Source organism: Haliotis rufescens, unplaced genomic scaffold (assembly GCF_023055435.1).
Source record: "Haliotis rufescens isolate VD_foot unplaced genomic scaffold, xgHalRufe1.0.p SCAF_3, whole genome shotgun sequence".
Lineage (NCBI taxonomy): Eukaryota > Metazoa > Mollusca > Gastropoda > Lepetellida > Haliotidae > Haliotis > Haliotis rufescens.
Genome location: NW_025964001.1, coordinates 3,348,234 through 3,365,251, shown reverse-complemented (window position 1 = coordinate 3,365,251; position 17,018 = coordinate 3,348,234). Strand labels below are relative to the sequence as shown.

Genomic DNA, 17,018 nt, shown 5'->3' with positions numbered 1-17,018 from the left:
ACACACGCACGCGCGCACGCACCATATACTATACACACATATATATATGTACGTGTATGCACGTCGCTACATAAGTACGATAATCTTTGACGCGACGTTTAACCCAATTTCACCTCATTTCTGCAGTTAGAATGCCATACAACATCTTAGAACCTGAGTTCAATCAATCAACAAGACGTTTAAACGAAAATTGGATATAATGAGATATAATATAATCATATAGATATAATAATTGTAACAGCTACAGAATTTCATCCCACAAAAATAATTTCAATGTTTAGAACAGACCATATTCACACTGCACGAGCTCTCTGGTCAAAGCAAACTGGAAAATGTCATACTGTCTTGGAATCTAGTTTCTCAGATGAAAACTATTTAAATCACGTTGAAAGCATCGATAACAGTGTAGTATGATTTTGCTAGTCTCAATTTACCCATGGGGAGTGTTCTCATTTCCCCCTCCACTCAAAATTATTTCGTTTCATCACTGTCACTAGATGACCACCGACATGTTATCTTACAATAACATATGTTTTGTGGAAACAAGTATTCTGCATTTCGTAAACTCAAGCACATGCGGAGTATAGACCGGCATTTGTCTATGATAATTTGACAGACAACGGCTATTTTGTGATGGAAAACGACATTCTAGATTCTCTAGAAGATCTAGGGTACTTCTTTCAATTCACTGTCAATATTATTTGATAACGTCTCATTATATTTTGTGTCGGAGAAGCGCAGCTCCACCGGTGCAGTGCTACAAAACTGATTGTCAAACGCATTGCAATACGTCACTGACGTTTACAGCATACTTGCTTTGTCAGCACAACCGAAATATTTGATTAATTCTAAATGGACAAATTTGTTTTTCTTTGATAGTGATGTATGTGTAATATCACCAAAGTACATAAACCGAAGTAAAACTAAGTACACTGTTGTCACAGAAAAAAACCATGCACTGTATTGAGTATCGAGCAACATATTTTTTATCAGATGCGCCAGGTTTATTATTCATAATGTATTGCAAGTGTTACTTTATGGTGTCCATTCTTATCTTAAGTGTAATGCCCTTATAGTTTACATAAAAATGTCATGATTATGAAAAAGAGGTGAAACACTTGAGTAGAATACACTTGATTAGATCTTATCTTCATATGTTGTAGGGATTTATGTCACTACAAGCAGGGTATGAAACTCCCAAAAACTTCAGCCAGACCACAGGACTGGCTAGCTGAAATACTTGCCAGCCCTGACCAAAACCTGCCTGCCCACTATAATCATATGTTTCTCAGGATAAGCTAACGGGGTTTCTTTTTGGTTACATTTTATCATTCATCTTTACATGTGAATTAATGCTTATCATCGGGAAATATTTTGAATATTTTCACATATGAAATATAACCCGACCGTCGGGCAGGGGGATTTGAAAATCTGGCAGCCCGAGTTGAAATCAACCCGGTCGGGCAGGCAGGTATTTCGAACACTGCTACAAGAAGTCAATTATGTTTGCCATCACAGGAATTTAGGGTGGTGTGTAGGTTCAGGGTTCAACTGCTTGTATTAAGTTGTGTTTTAATGGGCTACTCTGTGTATTGCAGTGTGTCCACAGTGTTCGCAGAATCAATGATATCTTGAATGCAGCCATAATGACCATGTGCCACAGGTGGCATGATGCCATCTAAGTACTGTTTATTTCAAAAGATAATATTGTGACATTATTGTGTAAGTTACCATGTTTATAAATATCTATATACTTTAGTTTTATATATAGATTAATATAGACAAAATGACAATTTAATATGTCTTGTAAATTATTTATTATGATAAACTGATTTGCATCCAATGCTGTAGGAAAATGATATTGCAATATTCATCACAATCAGCATTGTTCAAATTTGACGTGTACTTTTCCTTCTCACACAGGTTCTCAGGGTCTCTCCTGGATGAATCTGTACTTTCCTCATCAGTTGATCCTAGCAACAAATCCGTGGAATACACTCAACTTGTTGAGTGGCTCACCAAACAACTTAAACAGTTCTGTGGATTAGAGGAACATGTCAACGCCATCACAAGTTAGTTCCTTCAAAGTGTTGTAGTAGAAACATGAGCAAGAAAGCAACAGTGATGATCAGTGTCAGAGTGGTAATCACGGCAATGATAATCAAGGAACTGATTATCGAGAGGTTGCACACAGTATTTGTACACACTAGAGGTGAAATGATACATCGGTGCACGGTGCATCGTGAGTTTTCATGCACCGATATGATACACGATACATTTTTTTCTTCATCGATACAGGTTGATACACCTGCTATAAAAGTGAGTTTTCGTGCGCCGATATGATACACAATACATTTTTTTCTTCATCGATACAAGTTGATACACCTGCTATAAAAGTGAGTTTTTGTGTGCCGATATGATACACAATACATTTTTTTCTTCATCGATACAAGTTGATACACCTGCTAAAAAGTGAGTTTTCATGCGCCGACATGATACATGATACATTTTTTTCTTCATCGATACAAGTTGATACACCTGCTAAAAAGTGAGTTTTCATGCGCCGATATGACACACAATACATTTTTTTTCTTCATCGATACAAGTTGATACACCTGCTAAAAAGTGAGTTTTCATGCGCCGATATGATACACAATACATTTTTTTCTTCATCGATACAAGTTGATACACCTGCTAAAAAGTGAGTTTTCATGCGCCGATATGATACACAATACATTTTTTTCTTCATCGACACAAGTTGATACACCTGCTAAAGAGTGAGTTTTCATGCGCCGATGTGAGACATGATACATTTTTTTCTTCATCGATACAGGTTGATACACCTGCTATAAAAGTGAGTTTTCGTGCGCCGATATGATACACAATACATTTTTTTCTTCATCGATACAAGTTGATACACCTGCTATAAAAGTGAGTTTTTGTGTGCCGATATGATACACAATACATTTTTTTCTTCATCGATACAAGTTGATACACCTGCTAAAAAGTGAGTTTTCATGCGCCGATATGATACATGATACATTTTTTTCTTCATCGATACAAGTTGATACACCTGCTAAAAAGTGAGTTTTCATGCGCCGATATGACACACAATACATTTTTTTCTTCATCGATACAAGTTGATACACCTGCTAAAAAGTGAGTTTTCATGCGCCGATATGATACATGATACATTTTTTTCTTCATCGATACAAGTTGATACACCTGCTAAAAAGTGAGTTTTCATGCGCCGATATGATACACAATACATTTTTTTCTTCATCGATACAAGTTGATACACCTGCTAAAAATTGAGTTTTCATGCGCCGATATGATACACAATACATTTTTTTCTTCATCGACACAAGTTGATACACCTGCTAAAGAGTGAGTTTTCATGCGCCGATATGATACACAATACATTTTTTTCTTCATCGATACAGGTTGATACACCTGCTATAAAAGTGAGTTTTCGTGCGCCGATATGATACACAATACATTTTTTTCTTCATCGATACAAGTTGATACACCTGCTATAAAAGTGAGTTTTTGTGTGCCGATATGATACACAATACATTTTTTTCTTCATCGATACAAGTTGATACACCTGCTAAAAAGTGAGTTTTCATGCGCCGATATGATACATGATACATTTTTTTCTTCATCGATACAAGTTGATACACCTGCTAAAAAGTGAGTTTTCATGCGCCGATATGACACACAATACATTTTTTTTCTTCATCGATACAAGTTGATACACCTGCTAAAAAGTGAGTTTTCATGCGCCGATATGATACATGATACATTTTTTTCTTCATCGATACAAGTTGATACACCTGCTAAAAAGTGAGTTTTCATGCGCCGATATGATACACAATACATTTTTTTCTTCGTCGATACAAGTTGATACACCTGCTAAAGAGTGAGTTTTCATGCGCCGATATGATACACAATACATTTTTTTCTTCATCGACACAAGTTGATACACCTGCTAAAGAGTGAGTTTTCATGCGCCGATATGATACATGATACATTTTTTTCTTCATCGATACAAGTTGATACACCTGCTAAAAATTGAGTTTTCATGCGCCGATATGATACACAATACGTTTTTTTCTTCATTGACACAAGTTGATACACCTGCTAAAGAGTGAGTTTTCATGCGCCGATATGATACATGATACATTTTTTTCTTCATCGATACAAGTTGATACACCTGCTAAAAATTGAGTTTTCATGCGCCGATATGATACACAATACATTTTTTTCTTCGACACAAGTTGATACACCTGCTAAAGAGTGAGTTTTCATGCGCCGATATGATACATGATACATTTTTTTCTTCATCGATACAAGTTGATACACCTGCTAAAAATTGAGTTTTCATGCGCCGATATGATACACAATACATTTTTTTCTTCATCGATACAAGTTGTTACACCTGTTAAAATACATTACTTTTTGTTTAATGCCCCCTCCCGCCCCCTCAGGCGTTATTGTCAGTCAAAAATCGCAAAATGTGTTGTAATTAAGTTCACAACTAAAAATAGCCGCAAGGAACATGTCTACAGCTAGCTTTTCTTTTGAACCTGCTCTGAAATATTTATGGTCTGTATTTATATCCTGATACGTATCTTATCGTGACCTTGCTATATCGTTTCACTTCTAGTACACAGACTGCTGGTTGTCACTTGTGCATAAGGAATACAGGGATAATGTAAAGTCTGAAAATGGAAGAAAAGTTAATAGTGTGTATAGTTGACCCACACTACTTTGTTTGAATTGCACATACAAGAAGTGAGGGAGTATGGTTTTACGCTGCTCTTACGCTGCTCTTAGCCATATTCCAGTAATGTAAAAAAGGTAAAGAGTTAGGCGGTCCCTAGATTGATACTTTTGCAGGAATCCTCCTTGACCTAAACATGCTCAATATACAGGGCACAGAAAAAGCTTGTGAAGGATTTGTGCATTAACCTTGTGTAAAACTACTGTAGATGTGATGGAGTGTCCAGGCAATGTCGATTATGCATTATGTGATGTAAATTCTATTGAAGATGAATTCTCATCTTCTATTTGAATGTCCCGCCAATTATGACCTTAGTACATCGATAGATATTACTTCTTTTTTATTCATATACCCTGCTATGGGAAAGTATGTCATTCACGACAAATTGTTCAAACTGTGTAAGAGAAGCACTGACATTACGCTCTTCGTATATGTAATGCATGTATTATTGCCACTGCCTCAAATTGTCATAAACTTTAATATATACTTATTCATAGGTCCGAGGCCTTATATGAGTTAAAATGATTGATATGCTCCAGGAGCCCAGGATATACCTTACTTTCCAGCACGGTGCGACAATAATACATTTTGGTTTAAGATCTGGGTTAGAATTGGTTTTTAACAACCAATACTTCTTAAGAGGTGACTATGCTTGTCATAAAGGGGCGACTACAGGATCAGATGGTCAGGCTTGCTGATTTGGTTGATGCATGTCTTCGTGCCTATTTGCATAGAACAATGCTCATGAGGTCAGTCACTGGATTGTCATGTCCAGACTCAATTATTTTCAGATTGCTGTCATATAGCTGGAATATTGCTGGCTACAGCATAAACAACATACAAATATTTTGGAGAATACGACTGCTCGCTACAACTTGTTACGGGACAAGGACTAGAAAATGTGTTTATCCTTGCTCCGAATGTGTTGAACTTTTCAAAATGTGAAGTAACTGAACAGAACAAAATATGTTGCAGATGCTGATGACTGGTCAAACTTTGAACTTGAGTTGAGTGGCTTCCTCCGAGAATATGGTAGGTCATGCTAATTGTTGTCTTTCCTGTTAGAAATCGTTTGTCCAAATGTAGAAAGTGGATTGAGTCTTTGATTATACAATGTACAATGACAAATGTGCAAATATCTGTGTTAAAATTAACTCTGTTTTGGACTGTTAGCCTTTAAATAAAAGCTGCCCCTCCAATCATAAAGGAAAAGACTGGAAAGAAATATGTGAAATCTACAAGTAGCTGCACATTGTTGGCATGTTTGGTGTTATGAACATCAACAATATTTGCTGTACATTGACTGTTATTCACAAGTTACATGATTCAATTGCAGGGTGTCCCTATCCTTCACTCAGCGATGGTCCCATCAGTCAGCGGCTCACCACCAGAGAGAGCAAACTTCAACTTCTGGGTAGATCTCTGACATGTCTTTGACCCTCACCTTACAATGTCACCTTCCTCTGTCCCCTGCCAGTGCCACCTGCCAATGTCGTCCTCTAATGTCGCCTTCCAATTTCCCTTGCCAATGTCACTTTCCATTTTCACTTTGTAAGGTCACATTCCATGGTCACATTTCAAGGTCACCTTCCAATGTCACCTTCCAATGTCACCTTCCAGACTTGATTTCCTGGCTGCTGTGATATAGCTGGAATATTGCTGACTGGTATAAGACAACATCAAGTCACAGCTGGGGTAGTAGAATTCCTGAATATTGATGCCATTGTAAACGTATCACTGTATCACTTTGTGCTTTCCTCCCACATTACAATGACACACCGTGATATAGCTGGATAAATGATCAAAGCGGTGTTAAATCGAACTCACTCACTCATTGATGCCATGATACAAGTATTGTATTGAGAGGTCATGTGTCGATACTAAACGTTACATGGATATACAAGGACATATTAGGTGGTCGGAAAATGAATACAAGTGTACAAGGGTTCTCAAGTGATTTGGATAATTGATAGTTTAGGGAATTGTTTGTGGGTCCGTTGTCCTTCCTTTTCATGGTATAAGTCCTTTATGTGACAAATGGTGAACATTTCATGCATCACATTGTTAACTTCTCCACTGTTTCATAAAACAGTTGAAAGCACAGTACTGGATTTTCCCAACTTAACATGAACCAAGTCTGAATAGTTATGACATATAAGGTCCTCCAAAAATGCCGAAAAAATTCCAGTAGGCCTGGGGATAACTATAACTGCCTGACGACATTGGACCAGCCGAGTGCCAATGTAGGTCCCTGTATTTATCTTTCATGGTATTGGAAGACCAATATTCTGGTGTAAGAGTGCCTTGTTAAGCTGTAAGTGCTGCCATAACTGACTGGGAACTTCCTCTCCTGCAGACTACCTGTGTACCGAGATGGCCAGTGTGAGGATCCTGGCGGCAGGGAAGCCTGGCTTGTTGAAGACCCCCACCACCACCCCTGATGGTGTGTCCGCTCAGGTACTTGTGTGGAGGAGTCCCCCAAGGGATTACAGAGCTATGCCCGATTTTTTAAAAGTACTGATTTAACTCGGAATTTTGCTGCATCAGCCATCATTTGTTTATTTGACTTATTGACTTTTGCCATTTACATTACTTGGTGTGAATGTTTGTCCAAATTGTGCAAAATTGCTTAAAATGCTATCAAATGTTTAAAACATTTCTTTTGAGGGGGGACCCCCCTAGAAATTTCCTCTTTTTTCCGGGAAAACCTGCTCACATCCCTGGTTGTTACTGCAGTATGTTGAGGCTATTGTTGCTGCTGTTGTTACTGCAGTATGTTGAGGCCGTTGTTGCTGCTGTGTCTGTGTTATGTTGGGGCTGTTGCTGTGTCTGTGTTATGTTGAGGCTGTTGCTGTTGTTACTGCATTATGTTGAGGCTGTTGTTGCTGCTTTGTCTGTGTTATGTTGAGGCTGTTGCTGTGTCTGTTATGTTGAGGCTGTTGCTATTGTTACTGCATTATGTTGAGGCTGTTGTTGCTGCTGTGTCTGTGTTATGTTGAGGCTGTTGCTGTGTCTGTGTTATGTTGAGGCTGTTGCTGTGTCTGTGTTATGTTGAGGCTGTTGCTGTGTCTGTGTTATGTTGAGGCTGTTGCTGTGTCTGTGTTATGTTGAGGCTGTTGTTGTGTCTGTGTTATGTTGAGGCTGTTGTTGCTGCTGTGTCTGCATTATGTTGAGGCTGTTGTTGTGTCTGTGTTATGTTGAGGCTGTTGTTGCTGCTGTGTCTGTGTTATGTTGAGGCTGTTGCTGTGTCTGCGTTATGTTGAGGCTGTTGTTGTGTCTGTGTTATGTTGAGGCTGTTGTTGCTGCTGTGTCTGTGTTATGTTGAGGCTGTTGCTGTGTCTGCATTATGTTGAGGCTGTTGTTGCTGCTGTTGTTACTGCATTATGTTGAGGCTGTTGTTGCTGCTGTGTCTGTGTTATGTTGAGGCTGTTGCTGTGTCTCTGTTATGTTGAGGCTGTTGCTGTTGTTACTGCATTCTGTTGAGGCTGTTGCTGCTGTGTCTGCGTTATGTTGATGAAGTTGCTGTGTCTGTTATGTTGAGGCTGTTGCTGTGTCTCTGTTATGTTGAGGCTGTTGCTGTTGTTACTGCATTCTGTTGAGGCTGTTGCTGCTGTGTCTGCGTTATGTTGAGGCTGTTGCTGTGTCTGCATTATGTTGAGGCTGTTGCTGTTGTTACTGCATTATGTTGAGGCTGTTGCTGCTGTGTCTGTGTTATGTTGAGGCTGTTGTTGCTGCTGTGTCTGTGTTATGTTGAGGCTGTTGCTGTGTCTCTGTTATGTTGAGGCTGTTGCTGTTGTTACTGCGTTATGTTGAGGCTGTTGTTGCTGCTGTGTCTGCGTTATGTTGATGCTGTTGCTGTGCCTGCGTTATGTTGAGGCTGTTGCTGCTGTGTCTGTGTTATGTTGAGGCTGTTGTTGCTGCTGTGTCTGTGTTATGTTGAGGCTGTTGCTGTGTCTGCATTATGTTGAGGCTGTTGCTGTTGTTACTGCATTATGTTGAGGCTGTTGCTGCTGTGTCTGTGTTATGTTGAGGCTGTTGTTGCTGCTGTGTCTGCGTTATGTTGATGCTGTTGCTGTGCCTGCGTTATGTTGAGGCTGTTGTTGCTGCTGTGTCTGCATTATGTTGTTGCTGCTGTATCTGCGTTATGTTGAGGCTGCTGTTGTTGCTGCTGCAGGCTGAGAGCGACTTGGCCACGTACCTGAGACAGATGCTGATGGCTCTGGGCTTCCCCAAACCACCCACAAACATCACACCATTCCAGCTGTTCAGCAAGGTGGAGTCCAAGGTGACGAATGTTTTTCTGTAACTCGTTTTCTGTAACTCGTTAACTCCTGACAGTCAGAATGTTTTTCATGTTAGTCACATCTGTAAACACAAATGGTCTGGGAAACTGAAGCCCACGTGATCCTGCAGTTGTAACACAAGTATGTGCCCACTGGGTTCTGAGCATATTTTGATATTTGACATCTATCTTTTTCATGCTTTCATCTTTATGTCTGTGAGATGAAACATGAAGGATGATCCTTGCAGTGAAATCATTAAACGTAGCTCAAAGAAGTCCAGCAGATCTTCCAACCATTGTTGGGGTGGATGGGTAGCCTAGTGGTTAAATCGTTCGCTCTTCACGCCCAAGACCTGTGTTTAATTCCCCACATGGGTACAATGTGTGAGGCCCATTTCTGGTCTGCCCCGCCGTGATATTGCCGAAATATTGCTAAAAACGGTGTAAAACCATACTAACTCACTCACTCCAAACTATAGTATCCACATTGAAACTTGTGTTTTGTTGCACTCGTAATCATTTATGAATATATTTACGTCATGTGATTTGATCTTTTGAAAATGCTGAGCATATGTATCGACAAGTTTTAATGAAAAATTAGTAAAACTTTTAGCCAATTGCCTTTCATAATTTGTCACTGAACACTTTTATCTATCCATTGATGGTCACTGAACACTTTATCTATCCATTGAAGGTCACTGAACACTTTTATCCATCCATTGATGGTCACTGAACACTTTTATCTATCCATTGATGGTCACTGAACACTTTTATCTATCCATTGATGGTCACTGAACACTTTTATCTATCCATTGATGGTCACTGAACACTTTTATCTATCCATTGATGGTCACTGAACACTTTATCTATCCATTGATGGTCACTGAACACTTTTATCCATCCATTGATGGTCACTGAACACTTTTATCTATCCATTGATGGTCACTGAACACTTTTATCTATCCATTGATGGTCACTGAACACTTTATCTATCCATTGATGGTCACTGAACACTTTTATCTATCCATTGATGGTCACTGAACACTTTTATCTATCCATCGATGGTCACTGAACACTTTTATCCATCCATTGATGGTCACTGAACACTTTTATCTATCCATTGATGGTCACTGAACACTTTTATCCATCCATTGATGGTCACTGAACACTTTTATCTATCCATTGATGGTCACTGAACACTTTATCTATCCATTGATGGTCACTGAACACTTTATCTATCCATTGATGGTCACTGAACACTTTATCTATCCATTGATGGTCACTGAACACTTCAATCTGTTACGGAAGTTATGCTGAATATTGATTCCAATAATACTGACACAACAAAGATGTCCTGCAAGGTAACCTTTGTAAACAGGTTAAAGAGTTGGTGGCAAAGCACCCGAGTCTGCTCGGCAAGCCGCTGCTGAAGGCACGGCTGTCGGACAAGCAGTGGGAGCAGGTGCTGAAGGTGAACATGGCGCTGTGTGAGGAGTACAAGCTGAGGAGGGACATGTTGATCAAGCGGCTCGACGTCACCATCCAGTCCTTCAAGTGGTCTGACAAAGCAAAGGTATACTCTCATTCAAGCCTATATATCTTGTTAGTTTCAGGGTAATCTGTGGCAACTCTAGGTTAGAATTGGTGCCAAGCAACCTGGCCGTATGAGGCGACAGAATTGAGTGGGTGGTCAGGCTTCGTTGCTTGTCTTAGTACTTTGATGGTGTGGATTGTTGCTCATAATATTGTTCATTGGAGTGTCTGGTTCAGATTCAGTCATTTACAGAATGCAATCATTGCTGAGTGTGATGTGAAACAACAAAGAGTTATCAAGGGTCATCTAGGGTCATCAAGAGTTATCAAGGTTCATCTAGGGTTATCTAGGGTCATCAAGAGTTATCAAGGTTCATCTAGGGTCATCAAGAGTTATCAAGGTTCATCTAGGGTTATCTAGGGTCATCAAGAGTTATCAAGGTTCATCTAGGGTCATCAAGAGTTATCAAGGTTCATCTAGGGTCATCAAGAGTTATCAAGGTTCATCTAGTGTTATCAAGGGTCATCAGGGGTCATCATGGGTCATCTAGAGTTATCAAGGTTCATCTAGGGTCATCTAGGGTCATCAAGAGTTATCAAGGTTCATCTAGTGTTATCAAGGGTCATCAAGGGTCATCTAGTGTTATCAAGGGTCATCTAGTGTTATCAAGGGTCATCAAGGTAATCTAGTGTTATCAAGGGTCATCTAGGGTCATCTAGTGTCATCAAGGGTCATCTAGTGTCATCAAGGGTCATCTAGGGTCATCTAGTGTTATCAAGGGTCATCTAATGTTATCAAGGGTCATCAAGGGTCATTAAGGGTCATCTTAAGCCATTTCCATAATTTATTTTCTGTAGCTGTTGTCTGGCTGCAAAGCATTTAATGTGAAGCACGTCCTGCCTCCATCTTGTCGTTCTGCTGATTCATAAACGCAAGTTGGTGATATGGCCAGTATCGTACAATGGACTCTGCTGTCAGTGGAGATTTCTTATGATTACAGAAATGTTTTTTGTGACTTTTATTAACATTTATCACTTATTCATTGCAGCATAATGAGGACAAAATAGCCAAAGTATATCAACCTATAAGGAAACAACTTGTGTCGAAAACCAATATAGGAGTCCCCCAGATCCTGGCTGCAAGAGATGGTACGTTTCTCCAGGGGAGGGCAGCTGGAGGGCAGCTGGAGGTCTTCATAGCGGGACAGATTATTGATAGGACTTGTTTAATCAACTCATCATGAATAATGTGTGAAGCCCATTTCTGGTGTCCCCCGCCGTGATATTGCTGGAATATTGCTAAAACTGGAGTAAAACCATACTCACTCACTCACTCACTCACTTTCTCCACTGCAAACGTGCATCCATGATGAGTTAAACAAAGGTGTTCCTGTATATGTACAGTGAGGGGAAAGATGAGTTGCTGTATCCCAATCGGGGTCTGGTGCTATCAATTAATTAGGCCAAAGAGATTTCAAAGTAGTCCTCAAATATATGCTTGTGAATAAGTTGACTGTTGTGTTGTGATATTTCTTAGTGTTTCTATTTTACGATGGCATTTTTGTAGAAACAATTGTGGAAGCCTTCAACATGTGGCATTTAAATCTTTCCAGAGTTTTATGCCATTTGTATCAATTTTTGCATTTACGATCTGGATGTGATTAATCTATCAATCTAACATTTTATATCCTTGATCTATCAATCTACTTTGTATGTCCTTGATCTATCAGTCTACATTGTATGTCCTTGATCTATCAATCTACTTTGTATGTCCTTGATCTATCAGTCTACATTGTATATCCTTGCCTGTTATGTGATTACCTATCACATGTTTCTCCACCACAGATTTAACCCGGATTCAGAAGACGAGCAGCGGGGAGGCCCGGGAAAAGACAAAGTGTGCAATCAATAGAGTCATGATAGGAAGGGTGAGCAGTGGACGTTCCGGGGGGCTTGTGGTGCATCAATTCAGTCAAGTACCAAGAAAAAAGTCGAAGTCATTTTCCTTCATTTGTGTCTGTGTGTGTCTGTGTCTGTCTGTCTGTCGGTGTGTCTGTCTGTCTGTCTGTCTGTGTGTGTCTGTCTGTTGGGGTGTGTGTGTCTGTGTGTGTGTGTGTCTGTCTGTCTGTTGGGGTGTGTATGTGTCTGTGTGTGTGTCTCCCTTAAATCCTTTTATCTGATTGCCTTGGCATTCTACATGTAGCTTAAATCAATTCATTTGAAGAAGCTAGGATGTCTTAATTGACTTGTGGAGTAGTCTGTCATGATTCCTAATTGATGTTTTTTTTTTATTCGAAATTGGCATTCGATGGTGTTCCGATTTCTTGTGTGTGTGTGTGTGTGTGTGTGTGTGTGTGTGTGTGTGTGTGTGTGTGTGTGTGTGTGTGTGTGTGTGTGTGTGTGTGTGTGTGTGTGTGTCTGTGTCTGTCTGTCTGTCTGTGTCTGTCTGTCTGTCTGTCTGTCTGTTGGGGGGTGGGTGTGTGTGCGGAATCACTGCCTGAAGCCTTTGAAGCAGATTGGAGGCTATACTGAGTCTGTAAAAGCTTTTGTTGATTGTCCAGGTCCCCGACCGTGGAGGTCGAACCACTGAACTAGAACCACCGCCTCCAGAGATGCCAGCGTTCATGCAGCGGTCAGCAGCGCCTCAAGGTAAGCCTGCTAATGTGTGCTAGAGAAATAGTTATCATAATTATCGCGAAGACATGAATGTTGAAGTATTGTTCCCAGCCTTTTACCTGACATAACACATTGCTGTTCTGATGGGCATGCACAGCACTGTAACATTCACCAGGGAAAAATGCTCAGGACCCCTCCATCTGTATTTTCATATATCGAGAACTTCCATGTAACTTTTGGAAACATTTACGTATGACCATGATGACAATAATCACATTTTATTAAGGGACTCACTCACTCACCCACCCACCACCCACCCACCCACTCACTCACTCACTCACCGAGTGGTCGACTGCAGGCATTGCAAAATATGTGTTCTGTCAACTGGGCATCCATAGATATTTTGCAAATCTGTACATGTTTTTAGTCAAGGTGCTCACGTGATTTGATACAGATCTTGATTGTCGATCAGATCGTCTTGCCTGGGCGGCTCCATTTTGTTAGAAACACACAGCGTGTCTTTATTCTTATCATGATATGCTGCCATGATTTCCAAACTTTACATGCTAATCCTGCATGAGACAAATGGTGCATCTCGAATCATGGATCTATGACGTCACATGTGATGTGTTCATGAGCCTCGGTTCCCACAACATACCAGTATGTTCATTTGTATGTCGAACCAATCTAATATCTCTTGAATAGGAGTAAGTATTCATATATTGACCAACATGTATGATATTCACATTTCTTCTGGCAGTGAGTATATAACTGTATGACTTGGGGAATTTGTACTGGCTTTGGCTGCAGATTAAGGGTCAGTATCAGCCAGGGAGCAGGCCTACGTAAATCCCTGTCGTTAGTCAATATTTCTCTGCCATTCCAGTTTTGCTGTTTTGCGATTCTTCCGATTCCCAGCATACTGGCTGAAGAAGCCTCAGACATTTGATTCCAAAAACTAAAATAGACGCAAATGTAAAAAATAGTCTCTTAAGCATTTCTAGATTTGTATATAGTAGTTACATGTTTCTGTTGATTGTTTCAGGGCGTGGCAGAGGTGGTGGCCAGAGGGGGGGAAGAGGAGGAGGAGGAGGTGGGCGTGTCCAGGGTGGGTGGGGCGAGTCCCACAGTCAGAACCAAGGAGGGAGCTGGGCCCAGGGTGGAGGAGGATATGGAGGGTCAAAGGGAGGGTATAATCAGGGTGGGGGTGGTGGATATGGAGGGGGCGGGGGTGGGGGTGGGGGTGGATATCACGGGGGAGGAGGGGGAGTTTATCAAGGGGGTGGAGGTGGTTATCAAGGCGGTGGAGGGGGTAGTTATCAAGGGGGAGGAGGGGGTGGTTATCAAGGGGGTGGTGGGGGAGGAGGGGGTGGTTATCAAGGGGGTGGTGGGGGAGGAGGAGGTGGTTATCAAGGGGGTGGTGGGGGAGGAGGAGGTGGTTATCAAGGGGGAGGTGGTAGAGGAGGAGGAAGGGGGCGGGGCAGAGGGGGAGGGGGAGGGAGGGGTAGAGGTAGGGGTGGAGGAGGCTACAACTGAATGTAAACCTTTGTCACATATGATGCATAGTTTGTGAAGAATACCGCCAGAGGCAATACAATTACCTACCTAGTGTTCTATCCAGTTTGAGAAAGGGCATTTATTATTTACAATTGAGTCTCTTTGTTTGTTATTTAAGAATTTCTGTTTAGTGTACGTTCGATATACAATAGGCATTTTTATGATCATTTTTGTTGTTGTGAAGAATTAGTTCCGGAGGTTGTTGAAGTTTTGGTTGTTGAATGCAGCATGTATTGTTGATGAAATATCATAGCTTGTTCCTGTCAGTGAGTGGGAAAGTGAGCATTGAGGTTCATGATGCATGCTAATTTCTAAACACTTATTACAAATATTCTCCACATCAAACAAGCAACGCTTTGTGCCAAATAATCAAGTGAGAGGGACATATGGCTAATGCAAGTAATTCAGAATAAATGGCAAATAGATTTCTGTTAGGCTGGTTTGTGCCTCGCCTTTGTTACATAAACTAACTGACAACCCCTCACTTTTGTATTTGTCCAAGTTAATGTCCTCGCCTGTTGCTGCCCTGTGACACCATTTTTATAGCAAAATAAATCTATTTATATGAACCTGTCTGTGTTACTGCCTTTGAAGACTGTCGGCTCCCTGCCATGGTCGGGTCAGTTCTCCCATACTTCAACCTAGGGTATGGCACTATGACTGTCCATTCGAGCGTACTAGAACATGGAGTTAGCTGTCCATGCTCATGGTGTCAGTGAGTGGATGAGTATGGTTTTACGCAGGTTGTGGCAATATTCCAGCAATATCATGGCGGGGTACACCAGAAATGGGCATTACACAACGTACCCATGTCGGGAATCGAACCCGGGTCTTCGGCGTGAGGAGCAAACGCTTTAACCTCAAGACTACCCGTCTGCCACTCGCATGCTATCAGAAGTAATCTTGTCTGGCCCAGACTAGAATACTGCTGACTGCAGGAAATCGTCACTCTGCTTGGGACCCACCCTACCCCATCACAACCCGCACCACCTTTTAACCTGTTCTATCAGGAGACCATGGACCTGAAACTACAAGGGCTTGTAGCACTGTTCTGGTGCTGAAACACAAATCACTTCATGGCTATATATATATATTAGTTAGTTCATTGGTGTCAGATAGATATACCAGCATACCTGTGTTCGAATTACACTAGGGACCGCCATTTACCAGGATAAAGAACATTCTCAAGGAATGTAGTTACTTCTGATCCATCAGAAGTAACTACAATCCTTGAGAATGTTCTTTAGAAGCAAATGGCGGTCCCTGGTGTAACTCGACCACAGGTATGCTGGTATGTAATGGATCATATTAATGATAGTTCCCCAGGCAACAAGCAAAGATGTCAACAACTCTTTTTCTTGTGTCCTTTTACGCGAGTCCACAGGAAATAGTCCATTTGCAAGCGGAAGGTTCCTCCTTGAAGACACATTGTGGGTTATGCCTAGTCAACTTTACTACCAAGCAACACCTATATCGACGGCAAATTAACAGGAGCCGAACATTGTCGCATAGATTACCGGTGCTGATACACGAGCCAATATTCAACCTCAAGTGGCTCGAACAACCTAATGTTAGAAGTGGCATGCTTATGCATGTTATCAATCACTGGATTGTCGGGTCAAGACTCAATTATTTACAGACCACCGTCACATAGCTGGAATATTGCTGAGTGCAACAAACAACCATATCTTTGAAAATTTTCTTTGTGCCCCAAACTGTCTTGAGGGTATTCACCAAAACCTTCCGGCAGATATATTTCTCATAATGAACTTCAATTTCATAATATAAACAAATAAGTAGAAAGTGGAATTCGCCCTCTCTGTCGTAGTTGCAAATTCGACATATTTTTAGTGATCTATCAATTGCCGATATTTCCCTTGTTTTTCAATATTAAAAGATCCGCTTCAAATCTCCAAAGAATGTTTCTAAATATATCCTGGTTCTAATAGACTCGTAAATTCTTTGTATAGATGGAAACGTGAACTTGAATTAACCAGTGAGTGCCAGATTTGAAAAACAGACCATGTTGATATATGTACCCTAATGAAAGAGTTAGACAGTAGACTCACAACCGTTTCAAGGAGTGATCTTTTCCCCATAATGGACAAGTCTGATTTCCTGACTAATAAAGAGTAAGCCAGGATATTTGTAGCTGGGTATAAATTTCCTCTATAATGCCAAATATCCTTTTTCGAAAGAGTACCCCCCACGTCTCAATACACCAGTTTTCGTCTGGTCCAAATT

The 17,018-nt window shown here is 40.8% G+C and overlaps 1 protein-coding gene across 1 annotated transcript; it reads left to right on the top strand.

Moving 5' to 3' along the window:
- The first annotated feature begins 541 nt into the window (after positions 1 to 541).
- Positions 542 to 14,753, top strand: LOC124131894 (protein FAM98B-like). The gene is made up of 11 exons (XM_046495407.2): positions 542 to 671; positions 1,924 to 2,072; positions 5,762 to 5,818; positions 6,123 to 6,200; positions 7,143 to 7,243; positions 8,961 to 9,071; positions 10,447 to 10,641; positions 11,651 to 11,750; positions 12,447 to 12,529; positions 13,163 to 13,250; positions 14,263 to 14,753. Exons 1-11 carry the CDS (start codon positions 634 to 636, stop codon positions 14,751 to 14,753), a joined length of 1,491 nt encoding a protein of 496 aa, XP_046351363.2. The 5' UTR covers positions 542 to 633.
- The last annotated feature ends 2,265 nt before the right edge of the window (positions 14,754 to 17,018 follow it).

What these genes read in the sequence shown, in the direction of transcription:
- LOC124131894 (XM_046495407.2), top strand. Translation starts at nt 634, where the DNA reads ATGGAAAACGACATTCTAGATTCTCTAGAAGATCTAGG. An exon ending in TCAGCAAGGTGGAGTCCAAG is followed by an intron (nt 9,072 to 10,446) that starts GTGACGAATGTT and finishes CTTTGTAAACAG; the next exon opens with GTTAAAGAGTTGGTGGCAAA. An exon ending in GATCCTGGCTGCAAGAGATG is followed by an intron (nt 11,751 to 12,446) that starts GTACGTTTCTCC and finishes TCTCCACCACAG; the next exon opens with ATTTAACCCGGATTCAGAAG.